At 52.5% G+C, this 27,985-nt stretch overlaps 1 protein-coding gene across 1 annotated transcript in view; it reads left to right on the top strand.

Annotated features, from left to right (window-relative positions):
• LOC118097168 (fibrous sheath-interacting protein 2-like) overlaps positions 1-27,985 on the top strand; it is a 44,034-nt gene that overhangs the window by 14,111 nt on the left and 1,938 nt on the right. The window contains exons 15-23 of the mRNA XM_035139851.2: positions 860-938; positions 1,592-1,628; positions 2,033-8,843; positions 10,200-18,754; positions 19,433-19,684; positions 24,454-24,645; positions 26,275-26,405; positions 27,132-27,157; positions 27,591-27,646. Of these exons, the coding sequence (XP_034995742.2) occupies positions 860-938; positions 1,592-1,628; positions 2,033-8,843; positions 10,200-18,754; positions 19,433-19,684; positions 24,454-24,645; positions 26,275-26,405; positions 27,132-27,157; positions 27,591-27,646 (16,139 nt within the window). The remainder of the gene's footprint in view (positions 1-859; positions 939-1,591; positions 1,629-2,032; positions 8,844-10,199; positions 18,755-19,432; positions 19,685-24,453; positions 24,646-26,274; positions 26,406-27,131; positions 27,158-27,590; positions 27,647-27,985) is intronic.

Here is a 27,985-nt window from a genome sequence, read left to right as displayed (position 1 = left end):
TAACTGAGATTGGACTACCAGATGACCCTTGGTAGGGGGTTTAGACTATATGATATTTGGGATCCCTTCCTACCCTACAATTCTATGATTCTTGAATGTGTGTGTGTGTGTGTGTGTGTGTGTGTATGTATATAAATTTGATTTGAGCCTGTTCTCTGCTCCCCAACCATCTTTTAAATGGAAAAAATGGTCTGCCTGAATTCTTGTGAAGTGGGAAATGAATTTCAGCACTGTCCACAGGGGCTCAGGTGGCCTCAGTCGCTCAGAGCGCCTTTTTCATGCTCCAGCTGGCTCGTTAGCCCCAGTCTCTTTTGGACAGAGGTGACTTGACCACTATACTCCAATGCTCTGGTAACTTCCCTTGTCACCGTCGCATTACCCCCAGCTTCCCATGGGATTGGAGGTGGGGAAGAAGAAGTGGGAGAGAACATCGTTCCTGGCAGGCTTGAGTCCCGGGATCTTTAAGCCCTGGCAGAGGGTGTGGTCAGCCCTTGTCTTGACCCAGGTCTGAGCTGAGAAATGGAGGTCTCCACTGAATGTATCATGGATTTTTGGCTGTGCAACTCACAGAGCTAGACACATTGGAGGCCTCCTGTTCAAATTATATCTGCGAGTCTGTGGTTTGGAAGCAGATTGGATATGCCCTGCTCAGGCTTGATTTTTGAAATTAGAGAGGCTAGGCCTCAAGTTTATTTCAGTTCATGCATAAAGCCTTGGGCAGGGCACATACAGTGGGCTAAAGGGGGAGAGGCACTGCCCCATGTGCCCCCTCCCTCACTGTTTCCCCACCACCACTAATTTAGATTGTAGTTGCAACCATGAAAGGATTATTAATCCCAAGGTCTATTTCCTCTTGCAGAGCGTATGGCCTCATCTCAGGAAAATGAAGATTCTGAGTCCTCTTACTCAGCTTATATCCACCAACTGCTTTCTACTTCGTAAGTGCCCCAGAGAGAATTGGAATGAAGCATGATAAGGAATTTGCACAGTTCTCCTCTGCTCTAGAGAATGGGTAGCCAATGTAACTGCCTCCCAGATGTCCCTCAACTGCAGCTCACTTAAGCACTGCCAGCCAAGTGAAATACAGCAATTAGATTTTAATTAGAAATGCAGACCACCTTTCAAGAAAGTGCTATTGTTTGAACTGCTAGTGTGAAGTAGGGACCCTGTTCAAGAAAAGGCGAGGTGTGTCTAGCCTCTGCTTGGTTATCCCCCCCCCACATCCTATGCTTTCCCTATGCTAATTTGCCACATGCAAACTTGAAAGCCTTGTTGTTGCCCTTTTCACTTGCCAGAGCTATGGCTTGGGGGCTCTGGTTGATGGATGTGATTGATCCTGCTCTGAAAAAAAAATCCTAAGAGTTCCCTTCCCCTTCTACACCAGAACTGGCCACAACAGAGTTGTCTCAATTGCTTGGGCCAGGGAGCTGTTGCCGTGATACTTACTGGTGCACGAGTTGGCCAGATCACCCCTGAAAGAATTGAAGTGGCCCAATCCTAGGCACATGTAAATACAACTTCACTCCAACATTTTGACTTCCTTTTCTTTTTCTTTTCTTCTCTTTACTCCCCCCTCCCCCCTTTCTTTCAGAAATCAGTCGGGAATCCGGGAAAGCCTAAGAGGAAAGGTAGGTTGCTCCATGAATTGTGCTGATACATTTCATAGCGGATGTGCTGAGCAGTTTTAAAAGGTTCAGTCCGCCATCTTGATGCGAAATGGTGTCCAGTTGCATATCTAAGCATAGCTGAAACACTCATCAAACTCAGGAATGTGCATGGAAAATTTGGTTACAAACTCCTTGGGTTTTGATTGGGAAAACACTGCACGGGGAGGGACTATTGCCCCCCCCCCCAGTTTTGCCACCCCAATCGAATTCAGAGCCTCTCACCTGCCTGACTACTTTTGGATGAAAATCAAAATTTTGGGTGCTCTATTCAGGGACCCTCCCTAAACATGATACCTGAGCCAGTGTCTTCTGCATATGAAGTCAATAACCCCTTTTCTCCCTCTCCCTCTCCCTCTCCATAATAGATCTCTGCTCCGGAGCTTAACAGCATCATCCAGAATATAATGACCTGGGTCGTGTCAGCTGTCACCAGCATCCTCTACCCAGCCCTCACCAAGTTCGAAGAGCGGGTCAGGACCAGAGTGTACACCATCTCTGAAGAGTCTGTGCTGTCCACGGACAACTCCAGCAGCTGCAGCAGCTGCAACGAGGACCTCTACGAAACCTACAGGACCCTCCCCACCATGTCTGCCAGGAAGGTCAGCTTCACGGACACTAGCATCAAGCCCGCCACCTCGAGCGACCTGCGGACCATCAGCGGGAAGCCTGCTTCCATGCTCTCCTCCAAGTCCTCCTACACCTCTTATACCAAGAGCACCCAGGTCTCGGTGGACACTGACCTCATCAAAGGGAAGCTGAAGAGAGGGAAGACGGCCATATACCTGTCCCCTACCAAGCACTGTGGGCTGCTGTCCACCACCACGAGCATGCGCAGCTCCAAATCGGACAGCCAGATCACCCAGCAGCAGAAAGGTCCTGTTGACAGCCCTGAGAAGCCAGGCGCTTTGTATCACAGCAAGCGCAAGTGCATTATGTCGAGGGGTCTCTTTGGCAAAGCAGATATGACAACAGCTACCACGACTGGCACCACCACCACGGACACAGAAGGGCTTTCCTTTGTGGAAGGAGAGCAAAAGCCGCCTTATCATGGCCCTATAGACCAGAGAGAGGGCATCTGCTTGAAAGACCTCAAGAGCATTTTTACCGAGCTGAAACTTCCTCTCAGCAAAATCACGGCCATTATTCTCGACGACGTTTACAAAATGATACTGGTGGACCAGGGCTGCTCCGTCAGCATTTCCGTGGAGGACCTCCTGGAATCCATCTCAGAAAGCCTATTGGGCAGCCAGCCCTCAGGCCAGCCAGTTGCTGGGTCAGTCTCCAGGATTGCCAGCTTCGTGGCTGCTGAGATTGTGGAAAGCGTGCTCAGCAAGCTGCACTCCACCACTCAGAAGAAGTATTTCGAGACCATCTCCAAGGACGGCTTCATGGCCGAGTGCAAAGTCATGTGCGTCATGGCGTCCGGGAAGCATTCTGCACCTGACCCATCCTTCTGGCGGTCTCGGATGCCCCTGTCCCTCGAGTCGACGTATGAGATTGCAGAGGAGATCGTCCAGATCATCATTGAGAAGCTGAAAGTGTTCGCCACCACGAGCCAAACGAAAGTGTCCCAGTTTGAACTGTGTGCCAAGATTAAAGCCATCGGGATACCTCTGGATCAGCTTTGTGCATCAGTCCCACCGCACACGGTAGAATCCGAGGCAGCCAATGCCTTAGTGAAGGACACAATCCGCAAGATAGTTTCCAAAACGGTTTCTTCCTCAGAGACAAACCTCCTCCAGTATGTGGAAGAGATGATTGCCAGCATCTTAAACTTCATCCAGAGGCAAATGTGCCCGGAAGGGACGCTTCCTACCAGGGAGAGCTCGATTGTGCTTCAGCTCATCAATGACGTGTTCAACAGCTTGAGTACAGAAAAGCTCCAGGGTATTTATCCAGCAGCAAAACCGAGATCTTGCCTCAGAGTGCAGGGGGAGCTTCCTAGCCGCGGAGCTTCTCCTGATCCCAAGGCCACCACACACGTGTCAGGTGAGAAATCGCCAAGGAAGCCGTGCTCTCCCGTTAATGTCCCGGGCATGGTAATTTATTCCGAGATGGAAGCGGAGGAAAAAGAGAAAAGGGAACCCGACGGAACTTTGTCATCGGTCAACAAGGAGCGGCAAGTGCTGCTGACAGAAGAGACCCCGGATAAAGTAAGGTATGAAAGCTTTGGGCTGGAATCCCGGCAGTGGAACAGGCTCGGCCCCAAATCAGCTGATGCGGACAAAGAGGGCAGGACTGATGCAAAAGGTGCAGAAAAGGACATGGAACGTTTTGTCCAAGGCGCCATTTTCTCATCTCTTGGAGGTCAGCAGAAAGGACAATGGGCCACAGCTGGTGAGTGGTCCTTGGAGCAGGCCTTGCAGAAAATGGAAGAGGACTTCAAGGAGGAAGAGCAATCTCCGATAATCCGGACCGTGTGGAATCTCTTGAACGAAATGTTCCAGCATATTTGGGCTGAACAACCAGTTTGGCCCCCTGGCCCTCCTCCTCCGTCTCTTGCCCACATGGACATCAGTCGGTGCCCGCCTGAAGAACAGCCAGCCTCCAAAGGGCACACTGCCGAGCTCAGGGCTCAGGCTGTGATCCCAGATGCAGACGTCAGCAGTTTTGCCAACGATCTGGTGAAGACGGCGTTCGAGAAGATCTCGCGTGCCACTCAAACTGAGGCGGAGGGCATCCGAAGCAGGCACTCAAGTCTGATTATCACTGACATCCTCCCTCTTAATGTACCTGGAGACACCAGCAAAAGTCCGCCGACGGTGCATTTCAGAGAACCAGAGACAGCTTGTCAGTCAAGACCTGCCCAGGAGGAAACACGGAACAGCCCCACAAGCACTGCAGAAGATTCAGCCAGGTCTAGCCAGCCCGAGCATCGCCTTCCATCCAAATCAGACCTGGCTACCGACCTGGTGCAAACATTTATCTCAAAGCTGGAAACATTTGTCACCTGCAAAGTGGAATCCCAGCTTTGCTCAGACGTGCAAAACCTCAAAACATGCGTCAGTTCAGACTTCTCCTCTGCCATCCAGCAGGAACTCAGGCGGATGCTGGCAAATCAGTGTGGGGGTTTGCCCAGCTGCTTAGAAGGCATCTTGAACAGTTCTGTGTTAGGCGGGAAGGAGAAGGCGCTGAGGTCGTCTCATGCGAACTTAAAACCATATGCCCAGGAAGTGGCCAAGATGGTGCTGAAGAGCCTGAAGCATGGGCTGGACAGGGAAGTGGAGAAGATTTCCATCCCTCCCGTTATATTCTCCGAAAGCATCGCCGCCAGCCAGATCGTCAGCCTGGTTTTGATGGTCTTTACCCCTACGGAAGCGCAGTGCTCCTTACCCCGGCAAGACAGCATTTTGGAGAAGCTTTTCAGGAAGAACCCTGACTACAAAAGAGATATCCAGGCCCAAATCCAGAACACCGTTGAGATGTTTTTAAATGAAATCTACCAGACTGTCATGTTGGATGTGGGAAGCACTTCGCCTTCTCCCTCAGCCACTGAGAAACTTCACACACCTGGGACTTCTAAGGCCAGAACGCTCAGCGCCAAGAAAGTCCCCTCTGCTCCTTTGGTGGGGAAACCCGACGTCTCGCTGGTTTCCAATGACGTGGTGGACATTGTGCTCGAAGATCTAAGCGCTGGCCTTGCAACTGTTCTGAATACGAGGGGAGCCCTCTCCGGCCGGCTCCAGTGCTTCCTCTATGACCTTATTCAGAGGACTGTTGAGCCTCTCACTCAGCTGGCTGGCCGAGAGGCCAAGGGTGGACTCAGGAGCCATTTCCTGGATTTCAAACCAGATCGCCACAAAGCCCCAGGCCTGACAAAAGGCAGAAAGGCAGCAGAGTTTGGATCCAAGCAGCTATCGGAGTTGAAGGACTGTTCCCCGGAACGGATGGCAAAATACTTAGTTGACAACATTTCCCACAGGCTGGAGCTGTTTGCTGAGGAGAAACTGGAAGCTGAGTTGGCCACAGATGCTCAGCCGAGAGCTGGAGAGGGCAAGGTGGGCAGCCACCGCAACAAAGCCAAAGTAGTTGTTCAAGAATCCCTGTCCAACTTGAGACTTTGTGCCGAGAAACTGACCAGTACCATCCTGAAAGTCATCCAGGCGGACCTGGAACGGGAGATGCTTTCCTGCCAGAACATCATCCCATATGAAGAAAACGCCTCTGCCAATGAGCTCATGAATGATCTGCTCAAGATTTTGTCTGTCCAAATAGCTCTGACGGAAAACGAGGTTCAGAAAAGGGTTCTGAAAAGGATTTTTAGGCAGCAGCCATCAGGGCACAAAGGAGGCTTCCCACCGGTGACAGGAGTCGAAGATGTCCTCAACCAGGTGACCCAAAAGGTTGTGGGCGAGTTGGGTCACCTACCTTCTTTTCGCACCGACTCCTTATGCTTTGGTTCCGAATCAAAGTCTTCTGCCTATAATGGGATGATAGATGCCATCACCCAGGCAAATGCGGGGAGTGTAGCTGGCGAAATTGTGGATAGCGTGTTCACGAAGATCTACTCCATTGTCATGGAAATGCTGTTTGGCTCAAAGGATGGAGACAAGTCAGGCAGAAATAAAGACACACCTGTGGAGGCTTCTTCCCCCACAGGGAAATCAGAGATCCAGAAGATGACTCTGGCCCTTTCCCAACTCCACCCTACACCGCAGACCATTGGGGAAGAACTGGTCCAGAATGTGCTAAACAAAATCGCCTGCTTTGCCGCATCCAATTTGGAAGAGGTCCTCCCACAGTCTATGCAGCAGAAGCGGAGGAGGCTCTCCGGCTTCCAGTATGAAATGCATGGTGGTGACGGCATGGCAGGGAGGCCCCAAGCCTTCTCCGATGACTCCGAAACCTCCCTCATGAGAGCGAGCTTGTGCAAGTCAGACTTGACAGTGTATGCAAAGGATGTCGTCGGCAAAGTCCTGGGAACCATCATTGAAGATTTCAAAACCGAAGATTACCATCGGACGATACTACGGGTCAACACCTTATCGTCAGAGCAGATTTCTCTCGCGAGTGATCTGGTGCATTCCATTGTGCAAGACCTGCACATTGACGGCCCACATTCTCACGTGCACCAACACACCACCATGAAGTCTTACAGGACGGAAAGCGGGCATATGTATCTCCAGATTGAGTCAACCACAAAGGACATCCGGGGTAAACCCAAGTGCCTTTTCTACGAGGACTTTCTGACTTACCTCAAGCAAGTGCTCCCCAAGGAAGGCATCTTGAAAGACATATTTGAGCAGCAGCCGCTGACCGACGCGAACATCAATGAAACCCTCAAAATGCTGCAAGTGGCAGAGAGCATCGTCAGCGAGGTTCTAATGAGGACCCGAGATCTTGAGTCGTCTGTTTGCATCCTGAAGAAGACACAAGGAGAGCTGAGTGAGAGGCTCTTCTGCTGCAGCTTCAAGAGATCAGAGGCGCCAGGGCTTTTCCACAGTGATTCCCAGGCCGAGATCGGCTCAGTTGCCAGGGACATTGTGGCCAGTGTGTTTGAGAATGTGCATAAGTGTCTGATGAGCAGCATTCCTGCTACGTCAGACAGCTTCCCGGGGAGGAAAGTCCCACCCAAAGGTCGAAAGAACCGGTTCACCCAACCTGATTTTCCTTTCTATAATGTTTCACTGAAGGGGGCCATGGATACAATCGACAAGATAGCCAAGGAGACAGTGGAGTGCACCGTCCTCATGCTGGAAACATTTGTGGCCCGGCATTTCAGGCGGGACTTCCGGTGCAACTTTTTGGAAATTGTCAAATTCCCGGTGGAGAGCCTCTCGTTTGCACAGTTGACCCGCTCTTTGGATTGTCTCTCGGGCCAGGTCGGGAATGTGGCGGAAACCACGCAGGATGGCTTTCGGAACAAGTTGCAGGGGGAGAAAGAGAAAGGAGGGCTGCCAACTTTGGGCTCGACCCATAACTTCCCGGACTTCACCAAGCTGGGCAATGCCGTCACCAAGGAGTGCATTGGGACAGCCATCCGGCAGGTGCAGATGCTTCATACCGAGTTGAACGTTTATGCCAACAATGCCGTCAGCAGCATCCTGGAAATTATCAAACGCACCCTGGACCGGGAGCTCACCCACAAGGAATCCATCATGTTCTGCAGCTCCTCGGAGAGCCTCGTACTGAGCGAGACCATCAGCGTCATGCTGGACCGCTGCAACGAGAGCCTGACCGAGATCACGTCTGAGCTGATGGTGGAAAACCTGCAGTTGGAGATGTCGGGGCAATCCTTTGCCAAGGACAAAACCCTCTTTCGGGATCTCGCCGCATCACCAGGCAATGTGAAAACTACGTCCAAGAAAATCAGGAGGATAGACATGAGGGATAGCTTCCCCCCGATCAACGTCCCCGGGATGGTGATCTATTCAGAAGAAGAGACCGAGGTGCAGGAGGAGACGCCCTCCAAATTCCCTTCCGTCTTCAGGTACTCGGAGTGGGATGCTCACGTCGGGCCAGAGAGGCACCAGTGCTTGCCCGGTTCCCTGTCGGCCCCCAGGGTGAGGCCTTCTGGAAGACGGAGGCAGGACAGGGTCTCCAACAGATTCCGTCTGGATTTCCCGGAGGACGACTGGCTCCCCAGGCAAAGCTCCATTCCTGAGGGGACCATTTTGGAAAAGCTGTTCAAAAAAACAGGGGACTGCGAGGCTGTTCCCAGACTCACCAAAACAGGGCACCGGGGCAAAGTTGGCACCATACACCAGCATGAGCCCTTTGCCAGAGGCCCTGCACCTGTCGCCCCAGAGAGCGGCTGCTGCTCCGCCATCTGCCCCCTGAAGCTGGGCCACGCCGCCGAGGAAATTGTCAACACCCTTCTCTGTGAGTTTGGCGTGGAGGCCGAGTCCATGTGCTATGATAAGAACACACACCTTTTCCCTCTGAGGGAGGGCACCAAGCCCGGGGCGCACGGCTTGCTCAGCCGGTGGGATAAGAGGCAAAGCGATTCCAGCGAAAGGGCGACGACGGAGGAAAGCTGCTTCTTCATGGAAGGGAGCAATTTGCTTTCCAAGTGGGAGAGCAATCAGCACATCTTCAAAAGCAAGAGCCCAGACAGGCATAAAGACCTGGAACTCCTCGCCTGCTTCCATGTCCCAGACCTCTGCGAGATCCAGACATTGGCCAACCATATTGTCCTGAGCGTCATCAAGGAGCTGATCGCCTTCCGGCCAAAAGGTAAACCTCAGGGTCTACGTTGTGGCGACCCCTTTCAAGGAGCTGACATGCTCTGTGGCAGCCGGAAACAGGGATGGAGACAAGGGTTCGTTTGGGTTTCTTTCGGTTTCTTGTTTCCTCCGGTCTTAAATCCAGTTCTTCACATTTCGGCAACATATAATCATAGGATTGTAGAGTTGGAAGGGTTCCTCTATCCCAACCACCTGCCATGCAGGAACCCCAGCGAAAGGATCCCTTGCAGGCTGGGAATACCATTTAAAGTTAGTAAAAAAAAAAAGCTTAACATTACTTAAAAGGTAAAGGGACCCCTGACCATTAGGTCCAGTCGTGACCGACTCTGGGGTTGCATGCTCATCTCACATTATTGGCCGAGGGAGCCGGCGTATAGCTTCCAGGTCATGTGGCCAGCATGACAAAGCCGCTTCTGGCAAACCAGAGCAGCACATGGAAACGTTGTTTACCTTCCCGCTGTAGCGGTTCCTATTTATCTACTTGCATTTTGACGTGCTTTCGAACTGCTAGGTTGGCAGGAGCTGGGACCAAGCAACGGGAGCTCACCCCGTCACAGGGATTCGAACCGCCGACCTTCTGATCAGCAAGCCCTTGGCTCAGTGATTTAACCCACAGCGCCACCTGGGTCATTACTTATTGAGATGTAATTTGGGCCGATTTTCCTGTTTTATACAGAGTGCAGAATTAAATAAATAAATAAATAATTTTTAAATTGTTGGGGCATCTTGAAAGAGATATTTGAGCAGCAGCCACTGACTGCCGTGAACACCAACGAAACCCTTAAAGTGCTGCAAGTGGCGGAGAGCATCACCAGCGAGGTTCTAATGAAGACCCGGGATCTTGAGTCATCTGTTTGCATCCTGAAGAAGACACAAGGAGAGCTGAGCGAGAGGCTCTTCTGCTGCAGCTTCAAGAGATCGGAGGCTCCAGGGCTTTTCCACAGTGATTCCCAGGCCAAGCTCGGCTCAGTTGCCAGGGACATTGTGGCCAGTGTGTTTGAGAATGTGCATAAGTGTCTGATGAGCAGCATTCCTGCTACGTCAGAAAGGTTCCCGGGGAGGAAAGTCCCACCCAAAGGCAGAAAGAACCGGTTTACCCAACCCGATTCTACTCAGAGTAGACTTATTGAATTGATTGCCATGGCTATGACGAGCTGTTAATTTCAATGGGTCTAATTCTGGGTAGAACTTAGTTGGACACACAACCCCATTAATAGTTAACAGTAACAGTTTCTGCCCCAAACAACCCGAGTTGGGACTTCCAGAATTGGTTCGTGGTATTTCCGGGGCTTCAGAAGCTCCCTGAGGTGTGTGATAGTAAACCTGTCTGCGTTTCCTCCCCCAGATGCTTTGGACGAGAAGGGTTACAGGACCTCTTGCCCAGCATGGAAGCAGGAGATGATCCAGTCTGAATCAAGGTGGCTCCAGGAACGGATCTGGAGGAGCACCTACCTGCCCCACTGCAAGAGGCAATCCTCCTGCCTCGATGTGTTTTGGGAGCCCTTGACCCAGGCGGTAGTCTCCAACGTCATCCAGAGCATCCTGAACCCCTGTGCCCGGCAAGGCGCCAGAGAGAGAAGCGATGGCATTGAGGCCAGCCTCTCCATGTTCTGCTCGGTGGACCCTTGCTGCCCTGAGCATGGAGTCAGGGGCCCCAAATCGTCTCCCGTCAACATCAAAGAGCTGGCGTTCCACATATCCGAGAGGATCCTGGGCATCTTGTGTGAGAGGAACATCTTGCAGGAGACTGTCAGCAGGCATGTCAGCAGGAAAGGCTTTCTGTCGAAGAAGTCAAGGTATATCTGCCTGCCACCCCTCTGCCTGGCGGACTTTGACGAGGTTTACCACCCTCTCGTGAAGGAGGTTGCCCACCTGCTGTGCCTGGAAATCGAAATCAGGTGCAAATCCATGAGCGAAAGGAAAGCTCGGGACGCACTGCCCCAGCAGCAGCCCTACTTCTCCGCTCGTTGTGCTTGTGGAGGTTCCAGGGGAGACTGCCGAGGCCCCGGCGACATCAAAGGGGTGGCTTGCTTGTCGGCAATGGACCAAATTGGCCACAAGAACCAGCGGCTCAGCTGCATCGCTTCCAACCTCAACAGCTACATTCGCAGCTTGAAGTCCACCGAAGCAAAGCAGGTCGTCAACAAAGTCCTGCACATCATTTTGGACTCGATGTGGCCCAGTCAGTCTCAGGTCGGTTTCGCGGGGCACTTCCCAGATGATCAGAACTACCACGACACAGACCTGATGCCTAAGAGGCAGGACCTTTATTCGTCTGTGTGCCCGCATGCCGACAGGCTGGGCAATGAGATCTTCAGTGGCAACCTGGGACTCTCGCCCAAATCGGTCGTCCTGCTGGACGTTGTGAGCGAAAAGCTGATCCGGACCCTCTTGGACAAATGCATCACGACAGACCATTTCACCAGCACCTTTGCTTTCGACGAGTTCCCAGAGGACGAGCAGTTCTGTGACATCCGGAAGAGTGCCAGCGATGGCGAGCTCTTCCAATATTCAAGCAGGGAGGTGAAAGCCCACAAGACGGACTCTGCCTCCACCATTTTGACATATGACATCCAGTACAGCGAGGAGCCCTGGTTGGAGCCTGAGGCGGGCGTGTCCTCCTACGATTCAGCGCTCGACATGTTGGCACATACCCTGGTGAAACCGGTGATTACAGAGCTTACCCACTGCATTGATCATCCAGGACATGGGAAACCTTACTCGAAGAAGGCTGTGGGGTTCTCACAGGGGCCCTGCAAAAAGGGAGGGGGGCAGAGCTTTGGCAAAAAGCACCCACGAGGTGGGAAAAGTGACATGTACCACTCATATCCGAGAGGCAAGCGGCCAGAGTGGAGACCACCCGTTTCGGGGAGGCATCAGCCCCGCAAGAGCTTGCGGGACAGGAACAAGACAGTGCTGGAATCGGCCATGCAGCACCGGACATGCAGTTCCCGGGCTCCGAGCGGCAAGCATGCGAGAAGGAAGCCTCACTCTGCCACTTGCAACGTGAGGACTTACCGGAGAGAAGTGGTGACCATGACGGGACGTGGGGATCACAAGCAGTTCCACCCGGAGTTCACTACCATTTACTCGGCATCGTTCCTGGAGGAAGTCATTTGCCAGCTGTTGTTCAAGATCTTCTCTTCGCTGCACAGCAAATACAACCGGAAGACGTGCATCGACCTCCAGGAGATGAACACCCTGTTTGTCAGTGCCCTGGTGGAAGAGTTTACAAAGGCTGGCGTGGGGACCTTGAAGAGGGCCGAGGAGAAGGCATACTTCCCGCAGGTGGACAGCCGAACGGTCAGCAAAATTGTTGATTCCATCTTAGGGGAGTTTGGGTTCCAGTTGGCTGCCGACCGAAGCATAGGCAGGGACATTGAGTCGTTGGCTGAGAGGGCGTCTGAAATTATTCTGACGGAGATTCTGGATTACCAACTGCCGCCGGTAGTTTGTCGAAGGCTGCCACGGAATGCCTTTCGAAACATCAAGGCTGAACAGATCATCCAGAAGATCGAATGTTGCATCTGCCTCCCCAATTTCCAAAAGCAGCAGCAGCCGACCCCGGCGTACATTACTGTCTTGTCTCAGAAGTATTTGGAAAGGGTTGTCAACCAGCTGGTGAAGCAACTCTTCCCACCCTGCGAGGGTGCAATGCGGAAGCCAGGGAAGAGGGAGGTGCCGGGAACAGATTTTGATGAGCTCTGCTCCTACATGATGAAACAAGTGATGGCGTCCATTTCCAAACACAAAATCTGGGTGGCCAAAAAGGACGCCCCCTGCCGTTCCCATTCGGAGATGGAGATTCAGGCCATGGTCAATTCTGTTTACAGGTATATGCTGGAGAAGTCTGGCTCACAAGAGTCTATACAGAAAGAAATCAAGCGCCGGGATACGGATTTTATAGACTGCATGACCAGCTTCATAATTCAGGAAATCACAAACCATCATCTTCAGAGATTCCTCTCTAAAGAGGAGTCCTCTTCAGGATGCCCCGATCCTGAAGCTATGTCCGAGGACATTGTCAGGACCGTTCTGGATAGCCTTGGGGAACCCTTGGGTCCCTGTGGAGGAGTTTTCCCAGCTCGTTTCTTAGAAGAAATTGTTTCCAGAGTTTTAGCCAACGTTCTGCCTGTTTCCAAGGACAAGAAAACAGCAAGCAAAGGGTGGCAGGAAGCTGAGCTGGAGAGAATTGCAAAGCAATTGGCCTGTTCAATCAACTTGCATTTTGGCAAGGCTGCAGTTACTGGAGTCCCAAAAGAAGAGGAGCCGAGTTTAGTGGGCCCCTTGATGGACATTGTTGTCCAGAATGTGGTTGACTCTGTGTGCAACAGTTTGATGAAAGAAAGAGATGTTGCTTCGCCAGACGACCTCAGCAGCGGGAGACAGAGTGCCTTCTTTGACAAGATTAAGAGTTTGGTTGAAAAAGGCATATCTGATTATCTTCTCCATCCACTGTTTTCTGGAGACTTGCCCAAGGCTACACCTTCAACTCCGTTCCAAGAGTATGTTTCTGAGGAAACCGAGAGCCGGTCTCCATTCAGCACCTTCCTATCTTCAGGATTCCTGAAAGATTTAATCACTGGACTGTTGTCAAAAATCTTCCCCTCCACATCGATGGACAAAAGGCACCTGTCGGAGTCAGACTTCAGCAAGCTCTCCACCCAGCTGCTCAACGATGTCCAGATGAAGCTTTTGAAGCATCAAATCAAGGTTGCAAAAGACATGCACCCAGAGCAAGCGTATTCAGAGGAAGATGTCCAGAACATGACCGATTCCCTGTGCAGCAAGATCATACAGAAATCCGGCTCCCTCGAAGCCGTCCAGAGAGACGTGAAGAATAAGAGCAAAAGCCTGATTGACCGAATCGCCGGGTTCCTTGTGGGCGACATCCTGCAGCAGCACCTCCAGCCTTTTGTAGCCAGGCAGGATTCTCCTACCTGGGACAGAGCAGCCGCAGGAGACTCCATGTCGAGGTTCGAAGTGTTCAAAACCAACGTCAAGCCGTTGGACCTGCGGCAGGCAAGCCAGGCAGAGAAGAGAGGCCCGTCGAGTCCTTCTTCGTTCCTAGGAGAAGTCATTTCTCAGCTGATATCAAGGATCTCCAACTCTTTCTCGGACACCCCTCTAAGTGGCCCCGGGGACTTCATTGGAGACACAGCTGTGAAGCTGGTGAAGTCACTTACGAAGGAGCTTACAAAAGCTCAGCTGCACACCCAAGACGGCCCCGAGGAGCCGCCCCTGGGCTCCTTGCCAGAAGGCAGAACCTACAAGGACAGTGCACAAGACCTGGAGCCTGAGGAAGATACTGACGAAGAGAGGCATGTGTTGTCCCGCCAGACAGCCACCATGATATTTGAAGGTGCCATCGATCGCTTGATGGGTTCAGCACGGGGTCCGCCTCCTGTGGAAGAATCAAAGTGCCTAATCCATGAGATACTGGTTGTGGACCAGGGTGTCCCTAGAGCCAGTGCTTCACCACCCTACTCCACTGCGCTCTGCTACCCAGTCCTGGAGGCCATCGTTGACAGGCTGCTCTTGCAGATCTTCCCATCTCCTTCTAGTAGCACTGCACGCCTAGGTCAGGGCGAAGGCAGCTTTGGCTCTGAAATGAGCAGCACAATTGCGCAGCTGAAGAAAGACATCCTGGACATCGTTCTGAAGCAGGCCATCTGGATCAGCACTTATGGCAACAGGGAAGAAGCCAGCATTTCAGAAGAAGCCATTGCGTGCATGGTGGACTCTGTCTACTGCGACGTCTTGCACGAAGTGATGTTGCAGCAGCCTTTCCCAGAAGACAAAGAGAACCTGCGGAACTTGTACGTCACTCAGATAGCTTGCTTCATTATCAATGAAATGTTTAAGTACCACCTCCAGTCTACGACATTTGATGAGGCGCCCTCTTATGTGGACTCTTCGGCTGGGGTCTCCCTAAGCTCCTGCATGACGGTCTTCCCTTTCAGTCTCCTGGAGGACATGCTCAACCAGCTCTTGGAGAGAATATTTCCCACTCCAGAGAGCATCAACGCTTGCATTGGCAACCAGGTTGACTTCTCAGAGACAGATTTCGCCGAGATGGTCGCCAACCTGAAACATTATGTCATTTCAGAGATTCTGGCACATCAAATCCTGCTGGGAAACACCTCGGGGCAAACTCCAGAGATGGACGAAGAAACCAAAGAGGACATCGCCTGTTCAGTTTACAACCAGATTTTGCAGAAGTCTAACTCCCAAAGCGAGCTTCAGAGTACTCTCAAGGTCCGAGGGAACAGCACCCTCCGTGAAATTGCCAATTTGCTCACAAGGGAGATTTTGAATTTCCACCTCCACCCATTTTTAGACAGCAGTGATTCTGCCACCCGTGAATGCGCTAAATTGCAGAAGGAAAAGCAGCCAGTTTCTCAACGGATCTACTCTGCAGCCTTTTTAGAGGATGCTATTGTGGCTTTCTTTTGCAAAATATTGTCCTCCCCAAACTTTTTAGCATATTCCAAAGACTGCTGTTTATCAGAGTCGGAGATGAGGGATCTAGTTACCAAGCTAGTCAATGCTTTAGTGTGCGAGTTCAAAAGATCAGAAGTCAAGGTCATTCATGGTTTGGAGGGAGACCTCCCTCTCCCAAAGATTGCTCCTGAAGAAGTGATTCAGATAAGCAACTGCATCTATGAGAAGTTACTGCAGCAGCTTGGATCAGAGTGTGAGCTTTTTAAAGCTTTCCAAAACAAAGGACATTCATTAGCAGAAAAGCTAGCTCAACTAATAATCAGAGAAATCTGTGCGTACCAGCTGATGCCTTTGTTTACTGGGGATACCTCCCCGTACCTGTTTTCGTTTCTGGAAGCTGAGACAATCCTTGACCGAGTGGAGACCATCCTCCCGGACACCACATCCTCTGGCTCCATGTTTGGAGAGATGTTCCTTAAGATAATGCACAAAATGTTTCCGTCATGGGTCCCTGGAAGTTCATCAGATTCTCCTTTGGGCAGTGTAGGGAAGAGAAGTCCTCCCAGGAAGAAAGCAAGAAGAAAACCATCTCCCGAGGCAGGCAAAAGTATCCAGAGCCTCATGGACAATATCTGCAAGGCCGTCTGTGTCAAACCCGGGTCTCTAAACCAAAAGTACGAAAGCACAGAGGAAGAGAGTGCAGGGTTTCTCAGTCAATCAGGGCAGGACTATCCACTTCCCAAGTCACACTCACCTCCTAGAAAGTCTCCCCTTCCCACCTATTCTACAGAAACAGACCGCTGGACGATCCACTATGTTAAGCCACACTCTCCTCCCAGCCAACTTTTGTCTACTCCTCCCACCACATCCGCAAAACCAGAGTGCTGGACGATCTACGAGGATAAGATGGCCTTGCCTCCCTGCGGATCTCACCCGCCTCCTGCAGAAGCAGGTGACTGGACGCTCCAGCGCAAGAAGCCATACTCGCCTCCCAGTCAACTTCCGCCGGTTCCTTCCCCCAGCTATTCTGCAAAAACAGCTGACTGGACGATCCACCACGTGAAGCTTGGGGAAGGGGAGGTGCAGGCGATGCAGTTTGAGGATGGAGGAGGTGCTTATTCCTCCACCTTCTTGAAGGACATTTTTAGCGGGCTGGTAAGCAAGCTGCTCTCGTCAACAACCAGTGTGTGCCCGATGGAGAAAAAAGAGGCAGTGCCTGCGGAGGAGGAGTCCTCCGTCAGAAATCTAGTGGAATCCATTTTAAAGGAGTTTGCCAAGTCCCCGGTTAAGGTCCTGCAGCTCCCCATCAAAGGACAGGTTTTCCCATCTGCGGGGAAGACGGACGTGGCTAAAATAATCCATGCTTCTCTGTGTGGCATCTTGCAAGATCGGGCTCCTGGAGCCCCTATCTTGGCAGGCAAGGAAAGCAACCAGATGTTAGTGGAGAGATTGGCCAGTGTGATAAAGAAAGAGATTCTAGGATACCAGATCCAGGGGCTGCCAGGGACAACCCAGAGCCAGGCCTCAAAACCTTTTGAAATGGGAGAGATGGCAAAGAAAGTGTTGATGGAGGTGAAGAAGAACAGCACTCCGTCCCCAGTCAGCAGTGACAGACCAAACCCACTCCTGGTGTCTCAGAGGTTCATACATGAGGTTCTCGCAATCCTCTTGTCCAAAATTCTCCCCTTCCCCACGACGTCGTCCGACGCCACTGAGGATCAGTGCGCTGAGTTTGATTTCATTCACATGAAGCTCCTGAGCAATGTGATGTCAGAGATCTCCAAGGACAAGAACGCTGAGGTCCAGTACCTTGACAGGGTGCAGCCCAACCGTGTCGTGAGCCAAACGGTGGCCAACACTGTCTACCACCAGGTTTTGCCAGAGTTTGGAACTGCATCAGCCATTGAGAAATGCATCAGGACAGGCTGCACGATCCTTATGGAAAGGATCACTGACTTGGTGATGAAAGAGATTTATGGGAACGCCATGCAGGCGTACTTTTCAGAGGAGCTCGGCAGACAGCAGGAGGCCATGGAAGCAGAAAGAAACCTGGAGGAACAATATGGGGGTGGTCCTGAGGGTGCAGAGGGTGAGACACCACTGCGATCCCACCTCAAGGGGTTGTCGTCCATCATCATAGAGGAGGTGGCTGCTAAATTCCTCTCAAAACTCTTCAATGCCCTCCCTGTGGATGACTTGGATACAAGGAGTGTTGCTTTAATGAAGGAGGTGGGCAGAAAGATGATTAACTCCTTGCAAAGTCTTATTTCGAAGAAGAATATGAGAGTCTGGCAGCATGACGAATTGGAGGACTTGGGCTCAGAAGACAGCCGGGCAGTTGGGGAGGTTGTGGATTCTGTCTACACTGACATGCTCAAGCATTCCAGCTCTGAAGCCTCTATGTACGAGGACTTAACCAACAAGAATGAGGATTTTGTCAACCGGGTCGCCTGCTTCATGGTGAGCGAAATCTCCGGGCGCGATTTCCAGTCGACCACGAACATGGAGGACGAGTTGCCCCGCTCCAGTGCGGAAATAAAGCTGGAAACAGACAAGATAATCGAGAAATTCCTTGGCAATATTGGGGCAATGGAACCCACAGAGTTGCCCATGGTCACACAAGTGCCAGTGGCTTTCCTGGAGGAGATCCTAAGCAGGTTGCTCACGAAAATCCTACTCGCCCAGAATGAGTTGGGCTTCCAAGAGAAGAAGGCTTGGTCCAAGACAGCTGTCAACGAAATTGCTTGCCAGCTGAAGGAGTCCGTGGAGAAAAAGATGTCAAAGAACAAAATGGACCTGGTGACCTACAGCAACCAGCCAGAGCTGGACCCGCAATACGAGGAGAAGGTTGACCACGTTGTCCACAACATCCTAGAGAAATCCGGGTCCCAGCAAGAGCTGTACAATGACATGACAACTAACAAAGTCATCTTCCCTGAGCAGGTGGCCAGCATCATAATCAATGAGGTCTCCAGCTGCAACATCGGCGGCAACCCTTTTGACGAAAACCTAGAGAACGAGACCATCAGTGCCCTGGAACTGGACCGCATTGTCAGCAAAGTCTATGCTCGGGTCAGCTCCATCGAAGAAGAGGACGAAGAACCCCCCTTGTTGGATCTGTCAGATCTGACCACCGTGATTGAAGATCCGGAAACCCTTCTGCAGAAGAGCGATATGCCGGTGAAAATCGTCCCCTGCATCGGGCACAGGGCCCTGAAAGTCGACCCAGAGATCGTTGCGGAGCACTTAGCCGTCCTGTCCATCAAGACAGAGCCCCTAGAGAAGCTGAAAAAGACGTGCCTGTCAAAGATTGGCATGAGCCTCACGGAGCTGAGGAGAGCCTCAGCATCAGGGAAGAGTATCTCTAGTAGCATCGGCTTTCAGGATCCCAACAAGAAGAAAGAACGGAGGCCCTCTTTGGATATGGCCGGGCGCCTTGGGGTGAGGCCGAAGGAGGTAGGCAGGGCAGGGTGGGGTGGGGTGGGGGCCTTCTTTGCATGTGCAGAAGTAGATTTGGTTTAAGGCAGGCATGGCCAAACTTGGCCCTCCAGCTGTTTTGGGACTACAACTCCCACCATCCCTAGCTAACAGGATCAGTGGTCAGGGATGATGGGAATTGTAGTCCCAAAACAGCTGGAGGGCCAGGTTTGGCCATGCCTGGTTTAAGGCATCCTGCCCCAAGCAGAATAAAAATCAAGGCTTCATGTTAAGCCCCCATTCACTCTCATATTTAGAGTGAATTTCAGTAGCCAGGATTTATTCCTTGGCTATCATCAATCACTACATAATTATCTCTGTCAGCAAGCTGCCGACAGAAGACGGTCAGTCTGCCATGATCCTCCTTGGAAGTCCCAGAACTTTGTATACTATTCCAAATGTGGTCACACCATAGATTTGTATGATGGCATTGCTAGTATAGACTGTTGATAGGAAAACACTTTCAAAATCATGTGCGGTTTTTTGTAACTTGAGTCACGTTCTCGTAAATTGTTCATTGTTAATTCGCGATCTGAGGTTTGGCTCACTTGAACCTGTCTCTGCAGAGCCTCCTGGGCGTGCCTCTCCTCGCAGCTAAAATGTACTGTCCTCCCACCCCCACCCACCCCACCCCCCACCCTGCTCTTACACTTACAGGCAGTCTGCAGAAACTCCTTCCAAAGCCTGATGAGGCCAGACATCACGAAGGTCGAGCTCCTGAAGGACGTGGAAAGCAAGCAGGACCTGATCCTCCGCCTCGTGGCTCACGACATTGAGGACAACCAACCTGGCAGGGCCCATCACTTTAGTGATATGGAGGACGGGGAGGAGACAGTCTTGAAGGAGCACAGATCCTTTTTCTTTGAGGTCCCACCTGCGCCCAAGCGGCGCGAAAGCTCACATTCCACAGTAAGCAATTGGCTCAGGGAAGGAAGGGATGCAGCCCACAGCTGTGTCCTCCTAGCTGAGGGAGAGTCGCCTCTTGATCCAGAGAGCTTAGGGAAGGCCTGGACCAGGGCCGTCTTTAGCAGATGCGGCGCCGGGATGCAAATATCCACCCAGCACCCCTAAATTACCACGGACAGTGCTGGGGTGGCCGTAGCTGCGCACTGCCAGCCATGCCCCCCCGCAACTCCCCCCCCCATGCCGCTGCGGGACAGCGATCCTCGCAGAGGCTTGTGAGTGAAGTTGCACCCCTCCCAAGCCTCCGCAGGAGGAGAGTGATTCCCGCAGAGGCTTGGGAGGGAAGCTGCATGCCCGCCAGCCTTATGGTTGGCAGGGCGCAGCTGGCGAGCTTGCAGGGAAAGGGGAGGCTGCCGGCAAAGCCGCACAGTTCCCCCACTTGCTGGGGCGCCCCTGAGAGGCTGGCGCCATGGCACAACACACCACTAAGCCCTATGGGAAAGGCGGGTCTGGTCTGGACTGAGGTCAGGATCCTTGGAAGTCCGGGGGAAATGGGAGGGGCACTTGTAGGACCAAGGACATAAGGACACTAGAAGAGACTCCTGGATCAGGCCAAAGGGGACTCATCCTGTTGTCACAGTGGCCGACCAGATACCTGTGGGAAAACCCACAAGCAGGATTCAAACACAAGCACTTCTCCCCTCCTGTGTCTTCAAGCAACCAATACTTAGAAGCATTGCTGCCCCCAGCCACAGAGGCAGAGCATAGCACACATGACTAGTGGCTGTTGATAGCCCTCCCCTCCACGAATTTGTCTTTTAAAGCCGTCCAAGTTGGTGGTCATCATCAAGGCAGGAAAGCAGGGTTAGATTGGGGGTGGGGGTGGGGGACAGGGCCTTCTCTCCGCATAGCTATTAAATGGTGTTAGCTGTTAAATGCCCAGACAAGAACTTAGCAGAAATCATATATCACTGCAGGAAAATAGGAAATGTTGGAGGGTATGGAGTTTTGTGACACCCCCCCCCCCCAAGCCAAGGATATAAGTAACTACATGATATTTAGATGACATCTGAAGGCAGCCTTGTATAGGGAAGTTTTTTTAAATGTTTTATTATGATTTTATATATGTTGGAAGCCACCCAGAGTGGTTGGGACACCCAGTCGGATGGGCGGGGTATAAATAAAACAACAGAAAACACACACACATAATGACTTCCTCCAGAAAGAGCGCCAAAGAGAGGTCAAAGGGACTCTGGAGATCCCTTGCTGTGATATGTTCTTTTATTTCTTTTTTCAATTTTTATATGTATGCCGCCTTTCCACAGTTAAAAACAATGCTCAAGGCGGTTTACAACATGACAAGATTTACACAATGACAAAAGTCACAAACGATAAATAAACCACATAAAAAATACACAACCAAATGGAAAAATTTTTTCCACATGAATCAAAATCTAAAACTAAGAATACAGCATTAATATCACAGTCTAAAATGACATAGGTACAAAATGACAGCAATTTAAACAAAAAACAAAACAAAACGGAGCCCTCTTTGCCCAGCAGCGGCGGCGGCAACAGCAGTCTTTTACAGAGCCCATCAGGCCCCACCCTCGGCAAGGTGGTGAGAGGCAGGACTGGGGCCCTCAGACGGTTAGCAGGGGAGTCCTGGGTGGTAGTAGTAGCAGCAGTTCTATAGGCCTGTCAGGCCTCACCCTGGGCCAGGTGGTGAGTGGCAGGACTGGGGCCCTCAGGCGCTGAGCAGGGGAGTCCTGGGTGGTAGTAGTAGCAGAATTCTATAGGCCTGTCAGGCCCCACCCTCGGCCAGGTGGTGAGTGGTAGGACTGGGGCCCTCAGGCGCTGAGCAGGGGAGTCCTGGGTGGTAGTAGTAGCAGCAGTTCTATAGGCCTGTCAGGCCCCACCCTCGGCCAGGTGGTGAGTGGTAGGACTGGGGCCCTCAGGCGCTAAGCAGGGGAGTCCTGGGTGGTAGTAGTAGCAGCAGTTCTATAGGCCTGTCAGGCCCCACCCTCGGCCAGGTGGTGAGTGGTAGGACTGGGGCCCTCAGGCGCTGAGCAGGGGAGTCCTGGGTGGTAGTAGTAGCAGCAGTTCTATAGGCCTGTCAGGCCCCACCCTCGGCCAGGTGGTGAGTGGTAGGACTGGGGCCCTCAGGCGCTGAGCAGGGGAGTCCTGGGTGGTAGTAGTAGCAGCAGTTCTATAGGCCTGTCAGGCCCCACCCTCGGCCAGGTGGTGAGTGGTAGGACTGGGGCCCTCAGGCGCTGAGCAGGGGAGTCCTGGGTGGTAGTAGTAGCAGCAGTTCTATAGGCCTGTCAGGCCCCACCCTCGGCCAGGTGGTGAGTGGTAGGACTGGGGCCCTCAGGCGCTGAGCAGGGGAGTCCTGGGTGGTAGTAGTAGCAGCAGTTCTATAGGCCTGTCAGGCCCCACCCTCGGCCAGGTGGTGAGTGGTAGGACTGGGGCCCTCAGGCGCTAAGCAGGGGAGTCCTGGGTGGTAGTAGTAGCAGCAGATCTATAGGCCTGTCAGGCCCCACCCTCAGCCAGGTGGTGAGTGGTAGGACTGGGGCCCTCAGGTGCTGAGCAGGGGAGTCCTGGGTGGTAGTAGTAGCAGCAGATCTATAGGCCTGTCAGGCCCCACCCTCAGCCAGGTGGTGAGTGGTAGGACTGGGGCCCTCAGGCGGTGAGCAGGGGAGTCCTGGGTGGTAGTAGTAGCAGCAGTTCTATAGGCCTGTCAGGCCCCACCCTCGGCCAGGTGGTGAGTGGTAGGACTGGGGCCCTCAGGCGCTGAGCAGGGGAGTCCTGGGTGGTAGTAGTAGCAGCAGTTCTATAGGCCTGTCAGGCCCCACCCTCGGCCAGGTGGTGAGTGGTAGGACTGGGGCCCTCAGGCGCTGAGCAGGGGAGTCCTGGGTGGTAGTAGTAGCAGCAGTTCTATAGGCCTGTCAGGCCCCACCCTCAGCCAGGTGGTGAGTGGTAGGACTGGGGCCCTCAGGCGCTGAGCAGGGGAGTCCTGGGTGGTAGTAGTAGCAGCAGTTCTATAGGCCTGTCAGGCCCCACCCTCGGCCAGGTGGTGAGTGGTAGGACTGGGGCCCTCAGGCGCTGAGCAGGGGAGTCCTGGGTGGTAGTAGTAGCAGCAGATCTATAGGCCTGTCAGGCCCCACCCTCGGCCAGGTGGTGAGTGGTAGGACTGGGGCCCTCAGGCGGTGAGCAGGGGAGTCCTGGGTGGTAGTAGTAGCAGCAGTTCTATAGGCCTGTCAGGCCCCACCCTCGGCCAGGTGGTGAGTGGTAGGACTGGGGCCCTCAGGCGCTAAGCAGGGGAGTCCTGGGTGGTAGTAGTAGCAGCAGTTCTATAGGCCTGTCAGGCCCCACCCTCGGCCAGGTGGTGAGTGGTAGGACTGGGGCCCTCAGGCGCTAAGCAGGGGAGTCCTGGGTGGTAGTAGTAGCAGCAGTTCTATAGGCCTGTCAGGCCCCACCCTCGGCCAGGTGGTGAGTGGTAGGACTGGGGCCCTCAGGCGCTGAGCAGGGGAGTCCTGGGTGGTAGTAGTAGCAGCAGTTCTATAGGCCTGTCAGGCCCCACCCTCGGCCAGGTGGTGAGTGGTAGGACTGGGGCCCTCAGGCGCTGAGCAGGGGAGTCCTGGGTGGTAGTAGTAGCAGCAGTTCTATAGGCCTGTCAGGCCCCACCCTCGGCCAGGTGGTGAGTGGTAGGACTGGGGCCCTCAGGCGCTGAGCAGGGGAGTCCTGGGTGGTAGTAGTAGCAGCAGTTCTATAGGCCTGTCAGGCCCCACCCTCGGCCAGGTGGTGAGTGGTAGGACTGGGGCCCTCAGGCGCTGAGCAGGGGAGTCCTGGGTGGTAGTAGTAGCAGCAGTTCTATAGGCCTGTCAGGCCCCACCCTCGGCCAGGTGGTGAGTGGTAGGACTGGGGCCCTCAGGCGGTGAGCAGGGGAGTCCTGGGTGGTAGTAGTAGCAGCAGCAGCAGCAGTTCTATAGGCCTGTCAGGCCCCACCCTGGGCCAGGTGGTGAGTGGACTGGGGCCCTCAGTCACTGAGCAGGGGAGTCCTCCTGGGTGGTAGTAGTAGCAGCAATTCTTATAGGCCTCTCAGTCCCTGTCCTGGGCCAGGTGGTGAGTGGCAGGACTGGGGCCCTCAGGCGCTGAGCAGGGGAGTCCTGGGTGGTAGTAGTAGCAGCAGTTCTTATAGGCCTGTCAGGCCCTGCCCGGGGCCAGGTGACAGGGCTGGGGCCCTCAGGCGCTGAGCAGTGGAGTCCTCCTGGGTAGTTGTAGCAACCTCATATGGTCTAGCCCAGGGCTGCCATATGTCTGGATTTTCCTGGATATAGCCGGAATACGGCAGTCTGAAACAGTGTCTGGGCGGAAATTGCTGAAATCCATGTTGGAAGTCTAGATTTTGTTCAGCTCAGCAACATCGCTCCCCACCCAGGAAAATAATTTCACTTTTTGAAATACAGTCATACCTTGGAAGTTGAACAGAATCTGTTCCAGAAGTCCGTTCAACTTCCAAAACATTTGGAAACCAAAGTTCGGAAGCTCTTACAGCCAATCGGAAGCCATGTAAGCCCCGTCGGACGTTTGGGTTCCAGAGAACGTTCGCAAACCAGAACAATCACTTCCAGGTTTGCAGCGTTTGGAAGCCAAAACGTTTGACTCGCAAGGCGTTCGGGATCCAAGGTACAACTGTATGGTAATCCCTATCAGCAGGCAACCAAACTTCCAACAGTTCTGAGGTTCCCCTCCCTCCTCTCGCCCTCAAATAGCGTACCTCAAGCAATCCTCTCCTGGCGAAGACACCCAGTAGTACGAGCCGGAAGAGGAGTTTGTCCCTGAGCAAATGCTGCCCCCCTTTGACCCTGTCCAGCAGCAGCGGTGAGGCAAAAGAAAGGAAGGAAACCCCCCCTATCCCACAGATTGAAGTCACGGCCCAGTCCACGACCAGCCAGGTACAGATGGTGAGTCCATGAGGGAATATGGCCCCTCAGCTCTTGAGAGAGACGGGTGTGTTCCCCAGGAGCAGGAGGGTCCCCTAGGAAAGAGGGGGGACCCCTTTATCCTTCACTACCCAGTTTGTGGCCCTGCAGGATGGCGATAGAGAAATCAGGTCAGATAAGCCTTTAAAGTGAAACACAGACATTTTAAAAAGACAGATCCGTTGTACCGTATGCATCCATTTGGAACACAGGGACTGGGAAATATTTTCATTAATGTGAGATAATATTTAATAACGGGTGTAATTAGAGGTTTAGTTAGAAGTCTGACCCTTCAGGACTTGAAAACTCAGGTGGTTTCACCTGGGAAAAAGTGCTCAGTTCTGGAGATGGGCTACTTGTCCCTTCAACTGTTTGCAGAGCTAGAAGGTCTTGGGTGTGGCTGCTCGGCAAAATCTTTATCATGTTTCCATTCTGTTATTTTTAAACAGCAGCCTTGCTATTTAAATTGACCTATTGTTCAAGAATATCCCGGAACAGAGATTCATAAAAATGAATATACTGAAAGGTTAATTTTATTTATGAATTGCCAGAGCAACAAAATTTAGACATGGTATCCTGCCCTACAGGGACCCAGGTGGCGCTGTGGGTTAAACCACAGTCTAGGGCTTGCTGATCAGAAGGTCGGCGGTTCGAATCCCTGCAATGGGGTGAGCTCCCATTGCTCGGTCCCAGCTCCTGCCCACCTAGCAGTTTGAAAGCACATCAAAGTGCAAGTAGATAAATAGGAACCGCTCTGGCGGGAAGGTAAACGGCGTTTCCGTGCGCTGCTCTGGTTCGCCAGAAGCAGCTTTGTCATGCTGGCCACATGACCTGGAAGCTGTCTGCGGACAAACGCCGGCTCCCTCGGCCTATAGAGCGAGATGAGCACCGCAACCCCAGAGTCGGACACGATTGGACCTGTTGGTCAGGGGCCCCTTTACCTTTATCCTGCCCTACACTTCTTGTCCACTGCTCCAAACGCAAATTGAAAATTGGGAGTGGACCATGCTGGGATAGCTCAGTCTGCAGAGCATGAGACACGTAATCTCAGGGTTGTGGGTTTGAACCCTGGGGTTGGTATTTAATGACCCTTGTGGCCCCTTCCAACTCTGCAATTCTATAATTCTAAGACCTGTAGAATGTCTGGGTCCAATCTTATTTGTTTCCTACTTGATTTCAATACTAGCAGCCTCATACCTGCTATTTCCCAAGAATTCCAAGAAATCCCAAAAATCAGTGCTGTTTTGAAACCAGTGGCTAAAAGACAGCATCATTTAAAAGGTCTCTCATCCTCAAATGGCATACGATTAATCTCAGGAACCATCGTGTAAAATTTGGTTGCAATCTCTTAAGAGCTGTCCAAATGTTAACAGAAAGACAACTTTCCAAAATAAATAGTAGGTTTTCATTAGAAAAATAGCAATGAAAATGATCACTGGGCACATGGATTTTAAGGGAGTGGCTTATAGTTAAAAAACAAACAAACTGCAAAACAAGGTGCATAAAATGGGGAAGGGGATTTGTCCTCCATGCATGCCCCCCCCCACTTTCCTGAATTATGTGTTGACTTTGAGAGCTTAAAACCAAGTCCTTTCCTTTTCCTTTCCGCAGGATGCCCAACCCACCAATATGCCGAGCCCGCCCATCACCGAAACAGAGGAGAGCAGCCCTGTCACCTTTTCCGGCAGCACCCCCCGCACAACCTCCTACACTAGCGTGGAGCCTTCATCAACCACTGACAGGTAATGGTTGGAGGGCAGCATTTGTTGGTGGGCTGGGCTTTGGAGAGCAGGGGCACTTTTCAGGAGTTGCATGTGTTTCTTCACACACAAGCAAAGCCCATCTTGGTTTCCCACTGAACTTCAGGGTTGGTTGGTTTTTTTCACTTGCACTGTTGGAGGCAGTGAAGCTCTCAAGGCCAGCTGCTGGAAATTGAAGGTGGGGAGACTGTTGTCGGTAGCAGTGTGTGGAAGCAGGCCTCGCTTGACGAATCAGCAGGTTTGTAACCACTTGGCAAGCGGGTCTTTTAGAGTGGCACAGCAACAAAACCGCTAGTGCATTTGCAAAGCTAAGAAGGGTCTGGGATGGTTTCAAATTGGATGGAGGACCACGTGTTGAGATTCCTGTACTGCCTGGACTAGATGACCCTCGGGGTCCCCTCCAACTCTACGATTCAATCCATGCTCCTGCATTCAGTCCAAAATCCATACAAACAAATGGTGAAAGTCTCTCCAGTTGGGAGGCACAGGCCACCCACTTGTCCAGTGGTTTCTATGTAGGCTGTAGTAAGATCCCGCTCGGGGAAACAACTACCTGGATGCCTGCCTCATGCTTGGGCTTTGCACCTATTGAGGCCACGATCCAAACAGGTTTTGACAGAGGGGCAAACTCCAGGCCACTGTGCAACTGGGGAGAGAACACATTACAAGTGCAGCATTTTAACCAAGCCCTTTCTGTATCCGTTTCAGTGATAGAGAGAAGATTCTGGATAAAGGTGATTATTCATTCCGTCGCTTTGGGGTTTGATACAATTGCACTTGTGTGTTTAAACCCTGCATTGCAGGGGGTTGGACTAGATGACACTTGGGCTCCCTTCCAACTTTACCATTCTGTGGTTCTAGAATGGCTGCTCATTAGAAGCTGCCGTGTGCAGAGCCCCACATGGGGGCTGTGGTGCCAAAGGGGGTCTCAGGCCTCTAGACCTAGACCCCAGGCCTCCTCCAGGCACACAACTGCGAGAAGGATGCCCCCAAAGGGAATCAGGAACCAGTGAGTTGTGGGCACACTTCATGGGGGGAGGACACGGGCTGTCAGGGAGCGCCTGTCTATGGGGCCAGAGTGACCTCACCCTGTTGAGGTCGCTCGCAGCACACCCACACCCTTGGCTTGGATCCTAACACAGCCGTTTCTCACCTGTTTTCTTCCAGCTGCAGTCGAGATGCACCTCTCCCGGGACACCGAAGCAGTCTCAGGACCCTTCGAGGTAAATTGCCACAGCACAGTTGTGGAGAGGAATGAGACCCTGTCTGCATAAATCACCCAGGCTCAGGGATCTGCACTGGTTGACAATTTGCTACAGGGATACATATATAAAGGGACTGGGCAGGAATATGTCTCTCTGGGCTTATCCATAGTCTTTTCAGGTACGGTCTGAACTTAGAAGCTCCTTGCCTCACCCCCCTGCTCTGGAGCAGTGTTTCCCAAACTTGGGTTTCCAGCTGTTTTTGGACTATGATTCCCACCATTCTTGACCACTGGTCCTGCTAGCTAGGGATACTGGGAGTTGTAGTGCAAAAACGTGGGAGACCCAAGTTTGGGAAAC

Source organism: Zootoca vivipara, chromosome 15 (genome assembly GCF_963506605.1).
Source record: "Zootoca vivipara chromosome 15, rZooViv1.1, whole genome shotgun sequence".
In the NCBI taxonomy this organism is placed as follows: Eukaryota; Metazoa; Chordata; class Lepidosauria; order Squamata; family Lacertidae; genus Zootoca; species Zootoca vivipara.
This window is presented reverse-complemented; position numbering and strand designations above follow the sequence as displayed.